This window comes from Manis javanica, chromosome 17 (genome assembly GCF_040802235.1).
Source record: "Manis javanica isolate MJ-LG chromosome 17, MJ_LKY, whole genome shotgun sequence".
In the NCBI taxonomy this organism is placed as follows: domain Eukaryota; kingdom Metazoa; phylum Chordata; class Mammalia; order Pholidota; family Manidae; genus Manis; species Manis javanica.
In genome coordinates, this window is record NC_133172.1 from 8,406,795 (window position 1) to 8,431,914 (window position 25,120).

General features: G+C 41.7%; 1 protein-coding gene across 1 annotated transcript in view; it reads right to left on the reverse strand.

Moving 5' to 3' along the window:
* ARHGAP35 (Rho GTPase activating protein 35) overlaps positions 1 to 25,120 on the reverse strand; it is a 121,055-nt gene that overhangs the window by 68,237 nt on the left and 27,698 nt on the right. The window contains exon 2 of the mRNA XM_037005006.2: positions 5,295 to 9,170. Within this exon, the coding sequence (XP_036860901.1) occupies positions 5,295 to 8,981 (3,687 nt within the window). The 5' untranslated portion in view covers positions 8,982 to 9,170. The remainder of the gene's footprint in view (positions 1 to 5,294; positions 9,171 to 25,120) is intronic.

Here is a 25,120-nt window from a genome sequence, read left to right on the forward strand (position 1 = left end):
CTCAAGCTGAAATAATCTGGGTCCCAATAAAGATATTTCAGCATCACTAGGTGGTGGTGGTGAACAAGTTGGCTCAGTGAAGAGCAGAGCAATTTTCTGTTACCTATTGTAAATTTTTTTTTTAAAGAACAGGTGTTCTATACGCTAAGGCAGATAGTTAAAGATAGTCTATTTTTGTCACCAAAAACACACTATAGCAGTTCTTCAAGCTTAAAATAAACTGCAAAATGAGAGACACCAGTTCAAAACAATTTCTCAAAGTTCCAGTTGCTATTTCAGCGTCTCCATGCCTTTTTTGTCCTCTGGTCAACTAGACTCTGAAGCCAGAAACAAACAGCACCATGCTGTTCTTAGGGGCAGTGTGGAGAAATGGATTCTTTAAAAGATAATCATCAAAGTCCTTTGTCTGAAATGAACAAATTGATAGGATTTGACTGAGTAGTCCAAACGTGTGCCTGGCTATTAAATATTACCATCTTTCTTGTAGACTGGAACCTAAAAGCCTACTGGAAGTGGAAGTCAGAAGACCAGGATTCAAAAATCTCAGCTTCTCCATTTACTAACTACACTAATTTGGGCAAGGGGCTTATCTCTTTGAGCCTCAGTTTTCTCATCCCTAAAACAAGGATTTAAGAAATCACATCAGTAAGACTGTTAAGAGAAATCAGTGAAAAATCAATATAAAAATGCCTTGTAATGTACTTGGCACACAGTAGGTATTCAATAAATGTGAAGCAGTACAAAACTCTTCTCATGCTGTCTGCAGCCCTTTTATTCGGCCTGGTTCTCCCTCAACTGTCTGCACTGGCCACTCCATATTTCTTCTTGCAACTCTTTGAACATGCCATGTTTTTTCAGCTCTGAGTTCCAGTTTTCCTACAAGCTCTCCCCATGAAGCCTCCATCTTCATTGCCTCTGTCTGCCTCACCCTTTTAAGTCTCAGTTCCATATGCCCTTTCCCCAATGTCCTAGTTGAGGTTAAAACTCCTGCTATGCAATTCCTTAGTACCTTCTACCTCTCCCCTGAGAACATTCGACAATGCGCTTAAGTACATGGTTTAAAACCTATCATCCCTGCCCCGTTAAATGAGATGAACACAACTGTCACAGCTAGGGTCCTTGGTGAAGCTCACTAAATGCCCATCACTGAATTGTTATATTTCCTTCCTAAAAGAATGAACAAACATATATTTAGGAGCAAAAGTACTTCTTTTTAAAAATAAAATTTTTCATGGAGTCAGAAAATCCAAGGTCAAGTCAGAGCCCTATTCCCACCCCAGACACCCCATTTTTAAGACTAGGGTTATTTATTTGGCCTTGCAGCTCACTGAAGACAAGCCTTTTCTGAAGCACACACTGAGAGTCTTTCCTGAGCAGGTTACAAAGAGCTCATATTTCATACATTCAGCTTCTCTGTCAAAATGCAATATCGCTCCCTGGGGAGCAAGCAGTCCAATTCCCCAGCTGGTTTTTATTCACACTAGAAACTTTAACTCCGTTCTAGGCCTCACAAAATGAGAGCTGTGTCTACACAAAGCCACAACAACCAGCCAATTCACTGAATCCAATGAACTAAGCCAATTCACTGGGGGGGACACAAACTGTCAAACTGGTTACTTGGTGCCTTATAGACCCAACAATGCGTAATTGAACTGGTTTGCTTTTCAATAGGTTGTCTTGTCATGCGGTAGCTACAGTGAGTGAAGGATTTTCTTTATCATTCTGTTTTGTCTTTTTTTTTTAACATGAAAATAAGAACATATCAGATAGAAGGGTACATAGCCAATAATGTCTTCTCTTTAAATCCATGGTCAAACACACTAAATTCAGCAATTCGAGCTTACCCAAAAGGCACATTTTGTGGAGCCAGGCTCCCCAGCCTGTTTTTTGGCTTTAAAATAAGACCCCGCCGGTCCTGATCTCATCTTTGCAAACGCATGGCACTGGGAGACAGAGACCATGTGCAACAACAACTCTTTACAGACAAAGCATCTATTCATGGACCCCACTGAAGTGCAATCATAGATTTTCAATTTCATTCAGCTGAGTGCGGAAGGCTCCCACTATGAGGGTGGGTTGCTAAATGGTTCAGCTGGGAAATGGACCCAGAATGAGACTCTGCTTTACAGTCTGCACTTTCATTAACAGAAATGAAAGCGATTCCCTCACTCCAACTCTAATTTTACAGTACAGAGCTAATCTAGCAAATTAGCCAAGGGCGCTCTCCTCATCACACTGGTACCCAGAGCAAAGCTCTTTTTTTTGTTAGGGCTGTTGCTAGGGTAAGGGGCTGAGAAAGCAGCTAAGCAACACACAGGGTTACAACTTAAATAAAAGGAGAGACAACGGTTGGTCCTTTAAGCCCTGAGCTAGTCCAGACCAGACCAGTATTCTCCTTTCCTTGGCTATAGCATGCATATTTTCACCTTCAGGCCTCTCCTTACTTCATACCACTTCTACAGTTCTACTCATTCAAGGTCAAGGTAAAGAATAATAGCTAACTTTTCCCAGCATGCAGTATGCTTAGTGTTTTATGTGCATAATCTCATTCCATTTCTCACAACTGTACAAGAAGGGTGCTACTATATTCTCTCTTTTTGCCGAAGGGACATGAAGAGGTGAATCACGTGCCCAAAGTCCCAGTGAAGAAGCAGAGGAACTGGGATTTGACCTTAGTCACCCCCATCTGAGTTGCTACTACTGAGTCCTGCACTGTTATTTTAACCACCCCAACATCGGATTGCCACTCTGCCCAACACAACCCCCTGGGCAGACCACCTATTTTCAGTAGCTGTGTGGGTCTTGTGCTCTCTACTGGGTCTGCCCCAGAAGAATCTATGCCATTTCCCCAGTGGTGTCTGGCATGCAGGAGGTACTAAGTGTGTTTTCCATTACAAAACTGGCTTCCCCCTCACTTCAAATAAATACTGCATTGCTTTGTCATACCAATAAAATCAAAGGCCAAATTCCCCATGTAGGGGCTGGCTTGGCATTCTCTGCCCCATGGTATCTTGCTTTTCCAGTAAAACAAGTGTCAGTCTGCATTCTTAATGGCAGCAACTTTAATAGGAGGTTTGCTCTGACCGGGAAGAAAATGAAGGCTTTGCTTATCTCTGCATTAGGATGACAAAGCAGCTAAACTAATCAAAGCACCATTTTCCAAGGCAGGAAAAGAAATTTCACCTTTACTCACTCTTTCCAAAGGATACTCCTAGACTGACTTCTGGCACGCTACGGCTCCTGGGCCAGAGGTATCATTTTTATTTGACTTGAAGAGGTGTGGCCCACATAAGTAAGATGGATGGGAAATCGACCACTTCTCAAATGCTGACCCAGCAACTCAATGTAAATGAGTTCTGAGGTAAGGGGAGTCATTACCTGTGTGAACGCAGCTATCTCAGAGGTTCACCTGCTGAGCCTACTACTGTATGTGCTCTTTAAAGCATGGCTTGTTTGAGAATGCATTTTAAAAGCATTTTTCAATACACATTAAAAATGCTGCTCCAAGTCAGAAAAACAATTATAATTCACAGTGTGCTATTATGCTACCTTCCTAATTCCCAGGTGTGCAAACACCCCCACAAATTAGAAGACTGTCAGCATAAGCTGTTCTGGCAACAGTCTTCCTTGGGAGTAGAGGAGGAGGAGAAGAAAGTCAGAACATTCAAAATGTTTGGATTCCAGTATCACTAAACAGGAGAGCTTTGAGGAAATACTGTCAGGCACCTTTCTGGCTTCCTAAATAAGAACAATTTTTGACAGGTCTACCCACTACTAACCTTTGGAGAACAAAATATTTGTCAGATGAAAGAATCCAAGTGGAAAAACAAACTAAAAAGGACAATCAAACAGGAGGAAAATGCCTATGATATTTATTAGCATTCAGTTCAGAGGGGGCGAACACACAACAATACTACCCTGCCCTTTCTGAAACTGCATTGGTAAGAAAATTCTGGAAGCTCCAACCAATGGTGACCAAGAAGCACTCTATGCTATCTAGGAACACAAAGTGAGTACATTTTCCTCGTGAGGGCTTTGGCACCATGTTCCCCCATCTCCAGGGCCCTCTTAACCAGTAAGAGCTGCAGAACTAGCCTCCAGGTGATATTTCACAACAGAATTGTGAACTCTCAAATAGCCTGTATTCTAGATCCTTCTGATTTGTTATGTCTTATAATTATGTTAAGTTTTTGACAACGCTTCTTCCCAAGTTCCCTGACATACTGTCAAATGACTTCATTCTCTGCTGTTTCCTTGCAGGGAGAGGAGGAAAAGCTTTCTATGCAGAGATCATTCTGTACACTACAGTGCTGGTCGGGAGCTAGCAAGGACCACACAGTTCTGGTGCGCTGTTTCACCAAGACGTCTTTCTCTGAAAATCAAAGGGTATATATGCCTACTCTAAATGGGGCAGAAGAGAAAGAGTTGGGAAATACCCTTTCAATCTCAAAGCCTAAGCCAAAGGAGTCAGGGCACCCTGTCCCGCACACTGCAACTCTACACAAGATGAAGACTTCGTCTCCTGCTGCATTTGAAGCTGGCTGACAGCAGGCCTGGCATTCATAATACACACGCTTTACCTTTTCTTTCTCTTCCCCTCCCTGCCCCACTTGTGCTCCCTAAGCAAATGTGAAGCTCTCACTGAGAGCAGCAGTGACTTACTTAAAATGACGGAGCTGGAGGGCACTCCAATTTTACATACATGGGACAGGTTTATAGCTCGAAGTGCAAGGTTCTTAGTTTTCATTTATGTACTTGAAGACCCTTCACTGATTTGTGTGTGCAAATAAAATAATCATCCAATTTTTCCCAATCTAAAATGCAGCAACCTTTACTGATCAGCAAGGGGAAGAGGGAGCAGTTCAGAGATGTATGGCTGAAACGTCTGTGGAAGAGTCAGAGACTAAGCAAGGCAAGCAATTTTAGATTCTGGTGTTTGAAGGAAGAGCGAGCATACTGTTCACTGGCTTGGCTACTTGTCAGGACACTGACAAGCTTTAAACAATCTGTTCATTTTGGTAATAGTACCCAACTATTGTTTTGGATAAAGACAACTCTGGCTATTTATTTACGGTCCTTACTACTTTAGAGCCGCCAGGAGTAGCTATCTGAGATGCTGCTTCCTTTTTTATCCTCAAAAATTAACGCGCACACACACTCAGAGCAGTTTTTGTTTGTTTGTCTGTTTTTTACCAGAATAAGTTGTCCTTGAATATCATTGTCATCATCAGTCAACTCCCTCTGAGACCCTGTGCAAGCCACTCCTATGACTCATTCCTAAACTGGTGTCTTACCTTAGTGTTCCTTCTCAGACTGCGAAGAATATTCCTCCTCCTCGGGTCTTCGTCTGTTTCATATGGAATGACAGCATTGTCCCCTTTATAACCTTGGGATGCCTGATCCTCCTCTTTCTTCCGGATGGGTCCTAGCTCATCGTCGCTCCCCACGCTAAAGCTGGTTCGGTAGCTAGCAAATCTCCCCAGCCGGCTGCACCTCGTCCTGTACAGCACTGGCTTGCTCACCATGGATACCTTGCGGCCTCGCTCCAGAGAGCTGGTGTCCATTTCACTGTCAGAACCATTCCCGCTGCCATTGGACTGGGCTTTGTTGATATTCCGAATGGTGATGATTTTGCCTTGGGTACTGTCATGGGGCACTGAGTATATGTTCTCTTCTTCGTTCCTTGGTTTGACCACAGCATCCATGGGTTCAGCATAATCAGAAGGATCGAACCCATCCGGAGGTAGCCAGGTGCTAGAAGACACAGACTTCCTCTGTCCATCTCTATGGCCTGGGTCTAAGTAAGACAGATCCCCCTTTGAAATTTCAAAATGGACAGGAGGCTTTGGTTTGACTGGTGGAGGTACTTTGTTGTTCAGTTTACTCTCAAAATTGCTCATGATGAATGACAGCCCATCATTTCCCTCCAGTTCCATAGAAAGCTTAGAATGGTCTTTGGACAGAGAGGGCAGTGATGTGTCTTCTCGAAACAAGGTATAAGAAGGGGGCTCGATATCCTCTTCTGAATCCTGCAGGTTTGAGTTGCAGAGCGGAGAGCCTGCCCGGGGGGAGTTAAACACCTCTTCCGTGGTGCTACAGGCCTCAGCAGCATTATCGTACATATGAGTAGCCTCGATTATGTTCTTCTTCTCCACCACATCTTTAAAAAAGGGATGGAAGATCTCAAGTTTATGCTGGGGTTGGCTACAGGGGATGCTAGTGAACCTTCCATCAATTTCTTGAGCAATCTCCTCCCCCTCAGTCAGCTGTTCCCGACTTAAGTCATTATCTAGGACATCTATAGCGCCATCAGTGAGTGCAACCAGCTGAACGGGGATAATATCCTGCACTTCACAAAGAAAGGCACGTAACATAGCCAAGGAAGCCTTACGTTTGGCTGAATAAAAAACAATGTACCCATGGACCAATCGGCTTTTTCTGATGCTAAAAGAGGAATGGTATGAAAGAATAGACAGCTCAATGCGTTTCTTGTGTAGTCCGATTGGCAGTTCAAGTAAAACAGAGTTGCTGCTTCCACAATGGGAAGACTTACAGGTTTGGGACTGAAGAACAGGAAAGAGCATATCATCTGGACTAAAAGGATCTCCACACATCAGACACATGACAATTCGCAGGTCAACATCAGCCAGATCTTTGATGCTAGCAGTAGAACTGACCAGGTTTAAGTTACGCTTGGAGTCCAGGAGTCCTTTTAAAACTTGACTGATTTGCTTTTCATTAATGTTGCGTCCATAACCAATGCCAGTTGAAGCAGGGTCGAGAAAGACACACTGAAGTTTGCTAGCAATTTGCTGACCTTGCTGTATCAAGCTATGCAGAGTCTCTCCACTCGTGTCTCCTCTCTTGTTAACCAAAATTAATGTCAGGGGGAGATGGACTAAATGATTATCTCGCCTGCCAAGTGTGGACTCTCTACTCTTCTCTATGCTCTCCACCACATAGGACAGAGATTCCTTTGAATTGTAAAGGCAGAGACAGCCATGGGGTTGAAATGTTGGCGTCTGGAAAGAGTTCACAGGAAGCCTGACATTCCCTTCTATTGGTCTCAGGGAAAGCTCATACATTTTACCATCTATCACATACTTGTCATCATTTGTACAAAGAGCTCGAATCTCATTGGCCAACTCTCGTGCAAGGCCATCTTTGCCCAAGATAACCAAGTTGATTCTATCAATGTTGGGGTCAGAGAGTGAATTTTTCTGATTCCGGTCTGATGGTCGGATGAACCGAGAACTAATCAAGTGCTCAATCTTAGCATCCACACAGGCTGGGCAACTAGGGCATGTTTCCTTTGTTGGGTGGTACACAAAATGAATGTGCTTCAGAATAAGGGCATCACGCTCTGCTTGGAGTTTCTGTAATGCTTTAAATCGCTGTTCTTCCCCCAGAACATCCTGAATGACACCCATCTTTTCCTTGCTGGGCTTAGCATCCAGCTCCAGCTCATAAAACAATTCTGAATATTCCAAAAGCAACTCCTGAAACTCTTCCTTTGCTTTGTCTATAATTTGCTTTTGGTGTTTGCCGTAAATATCCATGTAAACAGGTTCTTCCAGCCACTGGTAGAAATCTTCATTCATAATAAAACTACGGGCCTCTTCCCAAGGTTTTCCAGGAGTTATGAAGGGAGAAGTCTCCAGGTTTTCTTTAAATGCTCTTCTCATCTCAGCTCTTTTCCTCTCGTTCCGCAGCTTCTCTAAGTGGGCCTCGTACAGCTGCTCTGCAGGGACAGTATCCATTAAGTCAAAGGGAATGCGCTCGTTCTCCATGTTGTCAATGTGGCTGGTGGCATCCCATGGTGTCTCTTCAAGCACAACAAACCACTTCAAGAATTCTGGCTTGGTCTCCAAGAGCTTTTTGACTTTTATGCAGCTTAGGTGGTCTATTTCATCTAGATTAGGTATAAGAGCTTCAAAAGCTAGTGGCAGGGCTGCCAGGTACAGCTTTCTTCTGCGCTCAATATGCTCGTGCTTGAGGCGGTGGGTGTGCTGGAGAAACAGCTTCTTGGCTTTCTGAGTCCCTTCTAGGTAGACATAGTCCTGGTACTCAGGAGCGGCCTGCATCTTTCGGCTGACACTCAGCCAATTCTCATTGTGGTTTTTCACAATGCGACTCACCAGCCACTCATACTTGTCTTTTGCCGTAGCTATTTGCTGGCTCTGCTGCTTGAGAGCTTCAAAATAAGGAATGATTTTTGTCTTTCCCCGGCTTTTATCAATGAGTTGCACTAAGGTGCTAAAAGCTAAGTCCACATTGACGTTGGATCTTGCTGAGGTTTCCACAACCTGGAGGTTCTTTTTGCTTAAGGCAAAAGTATGTGCATCTCTAATGTACCGCTCAACACCCTCATCACACTTTGTCAGGACCACCACTATGGGCTTTTTTGTTTTTGCAAGCTGATTGTAGAGATTGGAAACAAACTTGAGCTGGTCTTCAAAGTTCCTGTTCATGACCCTGCTAACATCAATACCAAGAAGAAAACCATCAATCAGCAGCTTTCCATCTGGCATTTGTTTCTGCTCAAAGTCCTGCTCCAGCCCCAGCTGGTCAGTGCAAAAGTACATAAGTTTCTCAGCTGATGCAAGCTTGGTGGCAGCAGCTCTCTTAATGTAGGGTTGCAGGGCCGTGCTCCGATGCGGCTGAAAAGTCTGATCATCAATGAACTCAGTCTGCTCCACAATGTGCACCTTACATTCCACACAGTCCTCCAGGGAACGGCTAACTTCTCCCCAGTACAGAAAGTGGTCATTATTGACCACTCGCCCACCGAAGTCACTGGTGCTGAGGACAGAGGTATGGTCCAAGTGAAATTCATCAGCACTCGGGCGCACAAAACGATTGCAGAGACAAGACTTCCCAATGCCGCACTGGCCCTTCTCCTTCTCAGTCCCAGACAAGCCCACCACACTGATGTTGTAGGTGGGGATGCGAACATCTTGCTTTCTTGCCATCATCATCATCGACACATCCTGACACAATCAGCCACTTCGAGATCAGATTAGTGTTTCCCAGTGGACCTGATGGCTTCCTAACATTATCAGTGGGAGCCAGCTGGCCAGGCGGCAAAAGTATCAGGTTTCACAGTCTTTGTGTGCCAGTATGAGGTCAGTTCTCACCACTTCTCATCGCCAAATAGCCAACATTTCTTCCTAGGTGGAGGGAGAAAAAGAAAACTCATCAGCATAGTTTTGGAATCCAATTTTAATCACTGAACTATAGCAAAAATCAATTTTAGATTCAACAAACAGTGAACATCGAATGTCCCAGGCCTTATGCTGGGTGAACATGTAAGAATGAGTAAGACGGACGTCTATATACCCTTAAGAGATACAATATCAACTACTGTAGAAAGACACATAGGTGAGCAGTCTGCTATGTGCTGAAACAAGGGTTTGAGGGCACCTTGGAAAAATGCCTAGGGCAGAGTTGGCACAAGATGAGCCTGGACCATCTTGTGCAAGAAAGAAAGTGCTCAAAGGAACATCAGGGCACCTCAGAAAAGACACAGGAGCCAGCTTGATGGGGCTCCCACTGGTCAAATCTGGGATAATTTGAGCAGCAAAATAATTAAACACAGTAATGAATTGTTAACCCATTTCAAAAAAACAGGGAACTTGAGTTCATACTACTGGATCAGACAAGAACCATTTCTTTAGGCTAAATGTGGGGGGTGGGGGAGGTTTGATGAGAAGCAGGATATGTACATGCAACAGGTGTTTGTTGACAGTTACTCACTAGTTGCAAAGGGGAAGAGGATGAAAAAAAACCCCACTAATTATGCAGTAGAGAAATCGGTCAACACTTTCAGTAATAAAAACTATCCCCATGAAAGAGGGATGGAAGGACATCACGGACCTTAGGATGTGATAACTCCAGGAGGGTCCAACACTGCTGATGCAATATGATGACCTAGAATGCTTTACGTCAACCTCATCACAACACCAGACAAACACAAAATGAGCAAGATCCTGTTACAGGAGGGGGTGGGTGGGATGGACGTGGTACACTCTGTACTTAAAAAATTCTGTGCCAGACCAGGGAAAGGCTATACAGGATGTTAACAGATCAATTAACAACACTGGACTATGACCAGAATATTAGATAAAAGTATTTATCAATGTAAATTAATAAAGTTGATAACTATCATGTGAAAGAATAGCCCTACTCTCAGTAAATACACACTGAAGTACTTTGGGGGAAAAGGCCGTTATGTATGTGACTGGTCCAAACAATAAGATATGCATATAGTCAGAAAGAGTAAGAACACAAGAGTAAAATGTTATCAACAGGTGACTCTGGAAAAGTGTATACTTTATGGTAAAGTGTATAGGATATTCTTTTGTGTTACTTTCATTTTTACAACTTGAAGTTTGTAATTATTTCCAAATGAAAACCTTTTTTTAAAGGGAGTGAGTATGGTGTGGTTTCCTGGACAAGAATTAAGCTCTGTGAGGATAAGGCCCACCACCCCTGCTTTCTGCACTTCTGTGTCCTCAGCCTATGACACAGTGCTTGACACAAAACTTTACTCAAGGAGTAAATCAATCAGTGAATTAGAGCACATTAAAGAGTCCCCAAACCCAGGCTTTGAGAACGACCTGAAGTAGAGGGAATGAAATGTGCAGAATCCTCTCCCCACAGAAAAAAGCAAGGCCCATGGAAACCAGCTGAACCTGTGTGTGTGTGTGTAAGATGGGTGAGATGTGTTGGCAAGTAAGCAGGGACCAGATTAAGTCACTTCAAAAGAGTTTGGATTCTTTTCTTAAGGCTATGGGGAACCACAGAATGTGGCTGAAAAGTGGCACCTTAAAATCTGAAGTTTCAATAGCCAAAGTAATAAAATGTTATGAAGATGTCTCTTAAAGTTGTCAGCAACTTTCCAGCTAAAATAAGTAAACTATGTGGTCCTTGGCTGCCTCTGCATAAATGGCCCTCTGGCTACCTCTGTTAACTGCACTGTCGTCTGTTTGCATGTGCAATATGACTGTGCAGCTACTGAGCCTGTAGCCAAATGAACAGTCTCCTGAGATACTCCCAAAGACGAGAGTTTAAAACAGGGCCATTTTCTTTTGACTCTCATTTGTGGCTGGTAGGAAACCAGCATTTCCATAACCTTAATGTTTTTGTGAGCCTGTATCATTTGAAACACCACAGGAAGTCAGACCACCACATGTTATTCTTACTGATACAAGGGGTCAAAGAATGGGAGAGTACTGTGGTTCCCTATGATGGTAGCCTCAAAAGGTCACAGACCCTTCCCAAACACTGGTATCTTCCTTTGATAACCTAGAAAGCTAAACCCTCTAAGGAAACAAAATCTGGCTACATGTGGTATGTAAAAATTGTTTGAGCATTTTCAAAAGAGAAATCTCAATGACTGTAAGCAATTGCTTCCAGATAACCTAATGGCATGCTGCTAAGGAAGCCAAGTTTCAGACTTCAGGCACAAGCAGACATCCATGGGAAAGAGAAAAAACAAACCTTTCCCATCTTCCACTCCCCCAGGTGACTGCCTACGTAAGTAAAGCTACAAGCATGTTTACACACAGCCTCTGAAATACCTGAAAAGGAAAGACTTGTACAAAATCAAAGCGCTTTTGCACATTATTCTGTAGCACACATACAATTTTGTCCAACCCATGAGGAGATGAGTTCAAAAGAGCTTCAGATAAGAATGTAGATGAAGGCTTAAGGAAGTCAATGGTGCTCCCATAACAGAGCCCTTCTCTATCAATTCTTCTTCCCAGAGTCTGGCAGGACTCAAGGTCACCCACTTGACCAATCTTGAAACACAACTTGGTGACACGGATCCTACTTCAAGTGACTGCTGCATGCAGCTGACAAATCATCCCACTTACTTTCTGTAAGGTGGGTCAAATTATCTATTTCTTCATAGAAGCCTCAGGAAAATAAAATATCAACCTGCTCTTGAACCTGAAGAAACAAAGATACCCACTCAATTTTGAACTGAACAAAAATATATTATCCACTCAACACCTTGCTTAGTTACAATTTTTAAAACGGCACAATATCCTATTGGGTCCATTCTTCAAGTCAAAGTCTTAGTTATCTGAAGGATGCTAAAGAAATGAAAGCAACCTCTCAACTCTCAAGAATGTAGCAACTCATACTAACTGAGGACACTAAAAAAGCTACAAAAAAAATGAGAATTAGCTGGCATGGGAGTGGTTAATTTTTGGACACCTGGTAACTTTCCACTTGTTAGAAACCTAATAGGTTCCCTGGTATAAATATACTCTTTTTACATGCCTGTCTTTGATGTCTGGATAATGCAGTTTTACTAGTTCCTCTATTAGACTGAATTACATGGTAAACAAAGACTTATAAATCTAAAAGCGTCCTCAAACACTTGGTTTAAAGGAAATAACATTAAGTGCTTGGTCACAAACATGTTCAACTTTTCTAAGAGGGAGGTAAAAAAAAAATTAGCTGAGTCACTAAATTTAATGATCTAAAGGCCACAAAGAAAAAGAAAATAGAAGCCAGGGCATGTCCAAGACTCTGCAATGTCTTTAGTTTAAATCTGATGGGAACCAGTGTTCTCAATGGGTAACTAAGCTACTCAAATAGCAAAATCTGAATACCCGTTCTAATAATTTGCCAATAGTAATCCTTTTAAAACTGAAGAGTTACAGCCAAGGAGGAAAAAAGTATTCTTTCAAACAGTAACTCCTTTTATCTTCGAGCTTTAACAGAGCTACTTGTGCTAGAAAAATAAAAACACAGAACCTAAATTTAATCAGTTTTACACCATAGGTCAACTACTTCAGAAATAAAAATATTTAAGCAGTATTTTCAATTCTTTGTCAGAAATATATGCAGTACTAAAACATAATGCAAATATCTGAGAGTTTTTTCAGAACCTGTCACCCGGCTTCCAGAGCTATTTATTTGACTTGTTCAACAAATACACCAGCTCCCCAAAGACTACCTCAATTGGAAGGTAGGAAGGAAGCTGTTTTCTTTTCTAACACCTCTAACAAAACGCCCAGGGCAAGAAGCAGCAGGATTCCCAAGAGAGTACACATTTCACAGGACACAGAAAGGCCACTGTGATCCCGCACTATGATGACAGCCGAAGTCCATACTGTCCACAGCTCTGTTGGTGCGTTTTACCCTCCCATCCAGCAACCAACCTCAGGTCCACCTATACCCACTCCCAAGAAGAAATGTCACTGGGCTCTGTGATCTGGAATGCCCCTAAGACAGAGATGCCACTACTGTCCATAACCAAAACTACCATCTCTACCTATGAGAATAATCCAGAGATTCTGAGAATGCATTTAGTTTCAAACAACCACATATAGAATACCACCAAACTAATAATACTGTATTATATGATAATATAATATTATATAATAAGGAAATAATTTCCTAGGGAGCTGCTAGCAAAGGAAGTAAAATACTTGTTACCATAATTTTTCTTAATCCCAATAAGGGAAAGGAATATAAATATGCACTCCAACTAACAGAAAGCAAAGAGCATTTTCTAAATGTCCTTAATACCTCATACTTCTCAACAACTAAAATGTCAAAGCTATAAATTACCATCAGCAGTGGGTTAAAATGTTTGCATTAAGTAGATACATGGTAAGACTCACAGATATGGGAGAGGAAAAGCAAAAGGCGGGGATCTAACTAGGAAACATTTTCCCTGTAAAAGCGACTCCTAAAGGAGAATTTTCTAGAGGAATATACTTTCTAATGGAGCCAGGTAGGATGGCACATAAGAGATCCAGTAAGAAGAGAACACTACTCTGTAGTCTGAACCACTGAATTTAAATATTCTGTAATATTAACTTTAAATATTCTTTTTAATATTAAAACCTAATGTTTCCATCATTGTATTAATAAAGAAAGTACATTTTCTTAAGGCTTTTGTTTTTCCTTTAAAAAATTTAGACAAAGTAGAAAAGAAAATCTGGAACTAGAGTCCAAAATCCTTTTTCATCTAATTCATTCATCTGTTAAGTCCAGATGAATTTACACAAGCTTAGTAATGTGCACAAATGTGTCAGGGTATTTAGATATAAACAGGAATTACAATCCTTGTGAACCTGACAGAATCAGAGAGAGAGGGAGTCTTTGTTTCCTCTGTGTGATTTCTGCTGGAATGTGAAGCAATGCCATGATTCTGCTCATCTCTTTACTGCATGAGGAGTGCCTTATGAAATGACTACATCAAACTGAGCAAGCACAACACAACATAGTCTCTAAAACTGAATAAAAAAGAAAGGCAGTCACTTGATGGCCCCAGTTTACAGAGCAGTAAACTCTCTCCTTCCTTCATATTATTTCAGAGGGGTTAAACATGTTTCTACCACTCTAGTCTCTACTATTTAGAATTGAGAACTGAACAGTCCATCAGCCAAATCAAACACATATTTAGAGAGCTACGTTGATGTAATGAACAAGAAATGAGCACTGTCCCCGTTGAAGAGAATCTTATAATTACTTGAGATGCAGTATTTTTACTTAGAAAATAATTGAACCACAAGACAACAAATGGCACAGGCCATTTTCCTGGGATCCAGAGAAAGGAAGAGGATGTCATTTCGATCTGGTGGTGACTGGAGAAGGTGTCAGAGCAGAAGTAAAATTTAAATTGGTACAGAAAAGACTGGCAGGACTTGGAGAGATGGCCCAGGCATTCTAAAGATGTGAAAGGGCATGAATAATGGTTACCAAAATGGAAAAGCACCAGACATGTTTTGAACAGACTGACTGGAATAGAGTTTTCATGTATGGGAGGCAAAAGATGAGAAGGGCAGGCAGGGCTCAGACTATGAAGAAACTGTATTTTTATCCATGAGAACCTATATGAAAATAATCTCTGCTCCCACCCAGGTTACTTATTGTTGGTAAAACTGCTACCTCAACTCCTCACCCAATAAATTAACAGTCTAAGAAGATGATGATCTTCCATAAAAGAAAACTCCATTTGAATATGCAATTATATTTCTACCTTTAAGCCTAAAGCAAATTAAAGTAAGAAAATGGGAAAGGGGACAAAAAACCATGGACTTACAAAGGAAGTAAAGAGCAAATTATTTGCCCAGAATAGCACTGGTGGTTGCTCCCACTAGAACAGGCTACATACACCTATTTCTGTTTAGTGTAGGAGGGAGGATTTCCTCATAGCCACAGAATCTCACTATATCCCTAGGGCTGTGGGTACAGGAAATCTCTGAAATGGGTCATCTGGATCTTTGGAAAGACCGATTTAAGTGTTTAACCATCTGGTCTTGAAACATGTAATCTCATGCAACAGATGGGCTGTCCTTGGACACTGGGTATGTATGTGCATTCAGCTCTTGCTATACCCTCTGCAAACTCAATGGACAGCACTCTCTAGAGAGCCCAATGAGGAAAATGAGAAAAACACACACAAAAACAATTACCAAGGCCTGATAACTCAGATGTCTGTTTTGAGAATAATCTGGCCTAAAGTTAATTTTTAAAAGAGCAGCTGTGAAACATTCTCTGATACTGCATTTAGAATTTTTTTTTTTAATGCAAAAGGGGATTTATTTTTTCACTCTGGAATTCCAAGAGTCTATCATGTGCCCAATATTCTAAAGAGAATTTTGGGGACCGGCGTGGCTAATCTAGAACTTTTTTTTTTTTTTTGAGGGCATCTCTCATATTTATTGATCATATGGTTATTAAAAACAATAAAATTCTGTATAGGGGACTCAATGCACAATCATTGATCAACCGCAAGCCTAATTCTCAACAGTCTCCAATCTTCTGAAGCATAACGAACAAGTTTTTACATGGTGAATGCATTTAGAATTTTTGACAATGTCCCCTTCCTGTTCCTCTCGATTCATTTCCCGCCCCCCCCTCCGCCACCCCCACCCAAGTAAAGGTACCTTTGAATTTCAGGGTAGAAAAATAGAACCACGCTGCTATCCTACCACCCTGGCCAGCTCACATGAATAAAGCAAGCAGCCCACAGTTCCACCCGGACACGGTTCTCTTGCCTTGAGGTGTGCAGAACTCTACAAACCTGTCCCAAAGAAACAAAATTTCTCGGCCAAGTTATTCACAGGATGAAATCAAGTTCCGCCAGTGAATTAAGGGGGCTGATTGCAGCACAAGCACTTCCTTAAACTTTATCCTCTGCAGCTTTCTACCAGGTAGCTCTGGAGTTCTCTTTAAGCTATCTGATCAAAGCGACTATAAACAGAGACAAAACCAAAGGCTTAGAAGTCTTTCTCAATGATGCAGCACAATTTCTCCGGGTTATCTATGTTATGAAAAACAGTGACAACAAAAGAGAATTTCTGAAAAGCTTTAAGAATATGCCACACCAATGGTGACTGCAATGGGGCATGGGGGGGGCCTCGATAAGAAGGGTGAATGTAGAAACCATATTGTTTTTCTTGTGAAACCTTCATGAGAATGTATATCAATGATACCTTAATAAAAAAATAAAAATACAAAAAACAACAACAACAACAAAAGAATATTCTAGACCAAAGGAAATGCAAAACCAAGGCCAATTCAAAATTTAAGGCACACCGGTCAGCCTTGGTATCAGGGCCTACCTGTCACTAGTATACTGAGTTGAGATTCTTAGCAGCCAAGATACAAAAACACAAAGGTAAGCTTAGTCTTACATTTGAATTTCCTGGTGTTCAGAACAATTTTACACTTATTTTTCAAATGGTAAAGAAAGCCTATACAATTATTTCAGCAGTTGCTCCTGAGCACTTATGATCTATTCAGTTTTTCTTTAAACTTCTCAACAGAAAAATAAAGTTTTTCGAAAGAACTTTCTGCATAAATATTTCTCTCAATATGCAAGAATAGGCACTGTCCAGTCCAATGTGCCTTGCAAACAAGACAGTGCTGAAGAAATAGGCATTTCTGTCAATTGGGGAAAATAGGTCAGCTTATTTTCAAGTCCAACAAGTAAGCCATGCTACCCTGTTCCCCTGATGACATTCTAAAATGACATGAGTATTGCCGCCCATTATTTCTAATTATTCCTCACTGTGCATTTGCATTATTCTATAAATTGCCAATCCTAAAACAGGCTACTCCATAAATAAATAAAAGTTATGCCATATGTTGAAGTATTTTTAAAAAAGAATGGTTTTATTTTATGTAACCCACCTGTACTGAAGAGAAAGACAATGGTCACACAGAAATAAGACAAACAGAACCAACTTCTAAACTCAGCAAATTTTAGTAGGGAACAATCTGGATCTTAAGACCAAATAACTAATTTAGACCTTACACTAACAAACTCAGTACTCATATTCACCCTTTCCACTTTCCGGCCTCCACATATACTTAGCTACCTGTCTTGTTTCAAATGAAGTTAAAAGCAGAGAGATCCAAGAAAGAGGAAAAAACGAGAAGTTACAAAACAGAATGCGGGGAAGGGGACTGGAATCAGCACAAAATGGTGCCCTAGGCTCAATCAGATCTGAAAATCTGCTAAATTGAGGTATTTATCCCTATCTTCTTCTAGAGGAGAGGACGATAGAAGTCAGTATGTCTAAAACAAACTGGACTTTCTCAATGTTATATGTAGGCACTGTTAACAAAAAGTTACTAAGAAAAAGACTATTTCTTATGCAAATATTTATCACCTCAATATGTGAGAAACATATTTCAGGCTCCTACTTTGAGAGGCCAGGGTAGGGGATATGATAGAAAAAGGATGCAAATGGAGCTTCTGTTCCCTTTTGTGACTTGGGCTGGTTGCACGGGTATTCATAAGTGTTCATACTGCATGTGCTTTATACACTTTTCTCTACAGTTTTTAAAAAGGATACAATTCAGAGAAATGAAGAAACCCAAGTTCACACAGCTATCAAGTAAAGCTAGGATTTGAACCCAGCGCTCTGTCAACGATTACGAATCAACCACTGTAACACACCCTCCCCTCTTCTACACTAGGCTTCCTCTGCTCAGGTCAAACAAGTGACTCTAACCCTCGCTGTAGAGAGTGAAGGAGATGTTGAGAAGCGGAGCCCTGGAGGACTCGGGATATAACTGGCAGTCCTGCAGGGCTATGGAAAAGGCCAAACAGGTGGCACCTCAGATCTGCCGGCCCTAAAAAAGTACAACTCAATGTGATGTACATGTTGGAATCTCACACAAAAAGAATCTTTTTTAAAGTTATATGTCTTTATTTAAGAGCTCAAAAAACTTTATGGTTCGAAAGCCATTTAGTGGTCAGATATTTGGTGGTCTAATCCCCAGGATTTTCCCAAGAGACCAGAGTAAAAAAGAGCCTCTCAAACCATCCCCTAAACCCTCTCTTCTCCTCTCATTCAGGAAACTCATCAGATTCAATGACTACGGAGAGAGTGAGAGAGAGAGAGAGAGAGAGAAAGGGTTAGTGAGAGATGGAGCCGGGGCCAAACCCAGGTTTCCTTCGCCCTGCCAGGTCAGTCTTCCCCACTCCATCACGCTTCGCTGGCCAGAGAACAAGAATGGAGCATAAGGCACATACAGCAGAAGGTCAAGGGCAAAATCTGCAGAGGGTGGCCCTGCCACACTAAGGAGAATCTGGACTTCATCCTCTGATGAAACCCCAGGATTCTGAACAAGAATGGCATGGTCAGTTCTGGGCTGAAAAGGGAATCCTGAAAGCAGTCCACATGCTCTCACCCTCCCTCCACAGCTCCGTCTGCTATTTTACCTTCACACCACTGGGTAAATGCTTCCATGTAAAGGCCACTTCAAACCAGGTCATAATAAGCACCATGAAAAACAACTGCTTACGATGGAAACGCTGACACAGTGCTGGTGTAAGATGCCCCTTTGAAAAGCCTTGTCAGGGCCCAGTCTTTGTAATTTGGCGGTGGCTCACAGGAAGCGCCTGAGAGCCAGATTCTTTCTGACTGTGCTCAAGGCCATAATTTCCTCCCCATACTTGAACCGATGACCCTGTGTCTCACAGTCAAGGGAGTCTGCCAAGGGGAAAGGGCAGAAAAATAAGAAGCAAAATCTGAGAAAACTGACGGATTTGAAAAAAATTCCTAAGATTCTTCTTGGGATTAACAACTAAAAGGACTTCTAGAAGAACTGACTGGTTTTCTCTCCAAATGAAAGCCCCTTGAAGAGAGAGCTGGGAACAGCTGGCAGCCAACTCCTTCAAGTAATAGATGCAGAAAGTGAAGCGGGGCAAGAAAGTCACAGAAGCTGCTGTCAGACCTGCGCTCCAAGCAAGGCCTCTCCCACCCCCACCCATCCCAGGGCACTACTCGGCCTAAAATGACAGGATTAATCAAGATCCTAGAATCAAAATGACTGGCAAGGGGACAAAAAGGAGTGACATTCAGCCAGTACCATTTATGATGGCTACAATCTCTGCTCCCCACCATATGTCCACTTTCATGAGCTTCTGCTCTATGTTCCATACAGTCAGATAAAGCCTATGTGCCACCCACTATGTCAAGACAGATTTCAAACTATAAAAGTAACACGTCCTGTCGGGGAGTCCAAAAATAACTAAAAAAACACTGCAATCAATCATATAAAGAATTTAATAAATGGCATTTTCTATAAAATGCTACCTTCATGATTTTCCCTTAGATAACAGACCAGAATAGTAACTAGTTCCTCTTTATCAACTACCATTTCTTCAAAGTCCTTGGCCAGGAATTTTCACGAAGATGAGTGAGTCACCTCTTACCATTACTTCAGCCCTCACACTTAAGAAGGAAAACAGGTCCAGCCTATTCTTCCATGACAGCTATCCCACTGCTAGAGGAAATCACCTTGATGTCATGTATTTGGCTGCTATTCAGAAAACCATGTCTCTGAATTCAAAGTATCAAAAATGTACTCACACTAGTGACAGCAAAACTTTCTCAGTTACATAGGCACAGAATGCCTGCACTGTTTCATCCCAACATAAACCCACTCAGGTTCCCTCACCTCCCACTCCCCAGGTTATACATGGTCCTGGGAACACAGTGCACACACTTTCAAGAAGTCTTAAAATCAGCATGCAACAAATAGTTATTGCTGATTTCCAACTCACATTATAAAGAAGGGAATAGGAAAGTACACCACCATTATAAAACCTTATCAGCAGGCTGACTGACTACTCACATTATCCACTATGTTAAAATCTTAAATGAAAACTTTTTTCACAGGGTAATGTGACTACTACTAGAGCCTGCAGAAGGAATAAAGGATTTGGCGATGAATAGAGGCAACTCAACCCAGCTCCTTCACTTCTACACATACCTTCCTAACTGCTCAGGATGCTCACCTGCTCCTGCATCCCTATGTTATATTTCAGCTTTCTGTTCAGAAAATCCACCATGTAAATGCTCTTCACAGGGACTTAATTTTGCTGTCTATTACAGGATGTTCCCTCTGGCTATCAACTCCCCTCAGGAGCATGGTGTCAGCATGTAAACATATAACTTTATGTTAACTCGTATGTAACCTTATATACAAACTATAAACTTACATAACAAACACACTATCAAATACATCTACCCTTCATTCTTCTTCACTAAGGATATCTTGGCTTACACTACTAGGATGAAGAGATAATACACTTTTTCTGAGCCCTTTTTGTCCAGTGAAGAATTGTACACAAGAGAATAAGTTGAGGTTTCTCTCGTTGTTTTGCGGGGGGGGGGGGGGGGGAGGAGTTGTTTTTAGTATCTTGTCAGTCTTCAAATTTAGATACTCTTATTTAAAACATTAGAGGGGGCCATTTCAAAGTTGGTGATTAAAATTACGTATTGGCTTGTCAAGTCTTATAGTTACATGAGTTCTAAAGACTTAAAGCTAGTGAACTCATTTTCTATATTGTCTATTTAACAGAAAGCTCAACTCAATCAACTGAATCATGAGAGCTAAAAGTCTAGTCAGGAGCAATCAAAAAGCAGCTTAGCCTGAAAGCTGTATAACCACATTCCACATTAAGGCTGCAGTGAACGGACGGCAAGGACGAAGCTAGAATGTGTTTGCTACAGCCTTCTCACACCTCTGTACCATTCCCCCTGCAAGACCCATATTCCTACAGGCGCAAACCATGCTCTGTCATCTACCACAGTAAGGCCAGTGTTGTCTGGAGTCACAAAGCTTTGTATGTGCTTGCTTCTAATTAAAAAACATATGATTTTAAGAACGTAATAAGAAGGCCATAAACCTGTATCATTCCACAAGAATGCCAAGAATGCTAAGTACCCAACTAATATCTTCCAGAGTGACCTTTACTAAGGGCTGCCTCTACTACTTTGCCAACTAACATGTCAGGAGAGAAAAACATTCTTAACTATCACAGGCTGTTCAACTCCCATTTTAAAAAGCAAAGGCAAATGAAAAGGCCTTCTTCAAGTAACCAAAGCAACTCAAATTCCTACAGCAAAAAGTACTAGCATAAACAGTCTCAAAAGTGGCAAAATCAAAGTTTAAAAAGCCACTTACAGTGCCAGCAAATGATTCAGAAGAACTCTGAGAAAGGTAATATTAATGTTTTAGTGGTAGAACACTTAGAAAGTAGCCAAGAGGCCTGGACTTTCTCCCTAACTAGGTCATTAAATCTTGCAGAGGGAAGGGGAGGGACAGAGATACAAGCTAGTTAAATGGCACCAGACGGCCAAGCTATCTTGACAGCTTTCATCCCTCAGCAGGATCTCTGAACAATGATGTTCTTCAAGGAGACAGGTAGGTCTCTTGGGGCTGATGATAATCTAAGTGCTTACAACTATAAGCAGACTGATTAACAATCAATCCCTATCCTTGGAACAGATGCTCAAAATCAACAGCTGAGAAAGAAAACATATCTGCTGCCAGGAAAGCTACAGGGCCTGGATCCCCACAACCTCAAGTGTTCCTTCTAACATCTACTCTTGCTCTCTGCAATCCATACTCTGCAGAGCAGCAAATTATCTTTTTAAAGTACAGATCTGATCTTGTCAATTCCCTGCTGACACACCCCTCAGAGCTTCCCTCTTGCCTTCTACTAAAACCCCAAATTCTTGAACATCCCTATGTGATCTCATCTCCACAATTCTACCTTTTTCCCACTAGACTCTAGCCACTGTGGCCTTCTTTCAGTTCCCTAAATGCCCCCATTCATTTATTTTCATTCAACAAAAACAGTACTGAGTTTTTGCAAATTACCTACAATTGTGCCAGGCACTACACTAGGCCCCAGGGTTACAGCAGTGAACAAAGATTCTTGCCTTCCCAGGGCTCACCTTCTATGGAGGGGAAACAGACCATTATAAAACAAAGAAGAGGTGAGGAAGTTAAAATCCTGGGAATCTGGAGGAGAGTGTTCTAGGCAGAGTAAACAGCAATTGCAAAGGCTCTAAGGCTGAGTAACAGTTTTTCTTTATGTTTCCTGTTAAATTGTTAATTCCAAGAAGATGGGGACCTAGTTGTCTCATCTATTCTGCTCCCTATCCAACCTCCACACCAAACACAGTACCTGGCTCAATAATTACCTGCTAAATGGGATAATTAATTAGTGATGGAAGAAAAAGCCAAAAAGGTATCCCCAAGTAATAAAAATGTTACCTCAACTTATCAAGGCCACTGCAAAGTTACACAGATTTTAGATTTACTAATAGAATTTATGATCAAAATGAATTTAGTGCCATTTTAAGGGAGAGCCTAACAATACAGGAGAGTCTTACTCACCAAGGCATCATCCCACAGAGTGGGAAAAGCATGAAAGGTAAAGAACAAAGACCTTCAAAGATCATAAAGCAATCAACACATTCAATTTATACAGAATAACTAACAGGAAGCCAGAATTCATTCTTTACTCCACTGGTTTGCCCCAACCCACTCGAGATAGCCAATCTTGAATGGATTGTTCCTCTCTAACTCCACCACCACAGCCTTACTGTGTGTTTTTTCATTCAAAGCTTAAACTATCATGAGTTTCTTCACAAGTCTCTGCCAGGCCCAATAATTTGTGTACCCTGCTCCATGTTAATTTTAAAGCAACACACTTCCACATCACTTCCATTCCAATCTGACTCCAACCTACCTTTCCAACTTTATTTTCACTTATCCTTCAACAAGAACCCCATGCTTCAGAAAACTGTTCCCTGAACATGCCTTGTGCATTTCTACTTCCACATCTCTACACCTCTTACCTAGAATGTCATTGTATTTCTTCTCCACCTATCTGAATGTTCTAATTTACAGGAGTGCCTTCTTTGCCCATTCCCACAATAACAAATTCACCATCCTCAAGCAATGACAGCATTTATTTGGCCACACTTGCACTTCCTATATACCCTTCTCTGTCTCACTAGAACTAAAAGCCTACGAACTACATTTCCCAGGCTCCTTTGCCAGCTAGCTTCTGGTTAGGTTCTGTCAAGGCTGGCTGGAGACTAGACTGCAGAAGAGAAATACAACACTTTTTTCCTGCTTCTGGTCTGTTTGCAGCAGCAGTGAGCAACTGTGGAGGACTGTAAGCAACTGCACACAGCACAGGCTCTAGGAGCATCAGCTGAGTGAGGGCTTCTGGGTTCCTGCTACTGAGGTGACTTGGCTCCAAGAGCAACCAGCCAATCAGCAGCTTCAGACCCCTGGGCTCCATTCCAGGGGCAGCTTCCTGATCTCTGGGTAACAAACCCCTTCTCCCTTTTGCTCCTCCACACACACCCTTTCTTCCTTTGCTCCTCCAGCCCTTCCAACACCTCTACCAAATCCTTCGCATTTCAATTCCTCTCTGCTTGAAGTATCTAGAATTGTTTCCACTTTCCTGATTGGGCAATAACTGCCACAACAGCAGATAATGAGGAAATACAAATAATATTTTTATTGCTATAAAAGATGGAAAACGAAATATAAAATGGCAAAAAATTGAAGATTATCAATTTTTTTTTAAAAATCATAAAACAAAATCCTAGCAAATGTCTCCTTGGGTAAACTACAACATAATTTTTGAGTTTTAAAGATTAAGATGCTAGTTTAGCTGAACATTTTTTAAAAGGAAGTCAGTATCACATCTCATTTTGACTAACTCAATTTCTACAGAATAGGGAGACTCCTGGTGTGTGTCCTGTTTCTCCAGAACCTCCCACACAGGATGAAGTCCTTCTCAGGTATCTGGTGTCTGACTGATGATGGTTATAAAGCTTTGGAATTCATGGAGATTGGGGGTAAAGGCCAAGCAAATAGTCTAGTTCTAAAATGCAACCTGAAAACAAATCTCAACCAAAGCACTTGACAAAGGATTCCCAATCTCTTTCAGTACTGAACTGCACCCACCAAGTAGATGAGGCAGAGGAGCTCACTGACAAACGGGGCAGGGATTTTTGCATCCTCCTTTCTGATCTGACAAGGGCCTCTATTTGGGGGTTAAAGATCTAATCTGAAAACCCCATTACAAAAGACTACCCTGAAAATACTTTCCCTTTCTTAAAAGGGTGAAGAAATGAGTTGATCTAGAGCAGATTCAAACCCCCGGCTCCTCAGAGTCTGTGCTTCCAACCTCTCAGATCACTTAGACATCTCTGCGTCTTATCTTAGATTCATTTTCAGATATTATATTAAACCAAGATAAGGGTAAGAAGTGTTGGAGGGTATAAATGTTTAAAAAGGCTAAACAAAAACTGTTAATTCCGGAAGTTAACAAGTATTAAAACTGTACCCACTGCTCTTCATCACAGCATCTGCTGACCTGGTTTTCCAGTGTTAGGAAAGAGCACAAAACCTAAATGTGATTTATTCCCACTAGGATGTTTAATCATTTTAACGAGTAAGGTATTAACAAAGAGCCACGTGGTGGAAGCTGCTCAGGCTGAGAGTGGGGGTGGGGAAATTGATAAGGGCCTGGCTATACCTGTTTTGAGTTCTTTTAAACCTACCAATAAGAATAAGACATGTAAAGGAAAGATATAACGGGCTTAAGCGACATCGGGTGAAGACTGTGAACCCTGTAATAGTACTCGGCCAACGAGGAACCAGGGGAGGGACTCGCGCACTAGGAGATAAATTATTGGCGCCAAACTCCCCAGGTGTGCCTGCCCACCAGACACCCGATCTTGCAAGACTGTCATTAAAGCCTCGCTCCGCTGTTCTCTTTGTCTCCGTGTCCACTTATTGAATTTGGACCAGT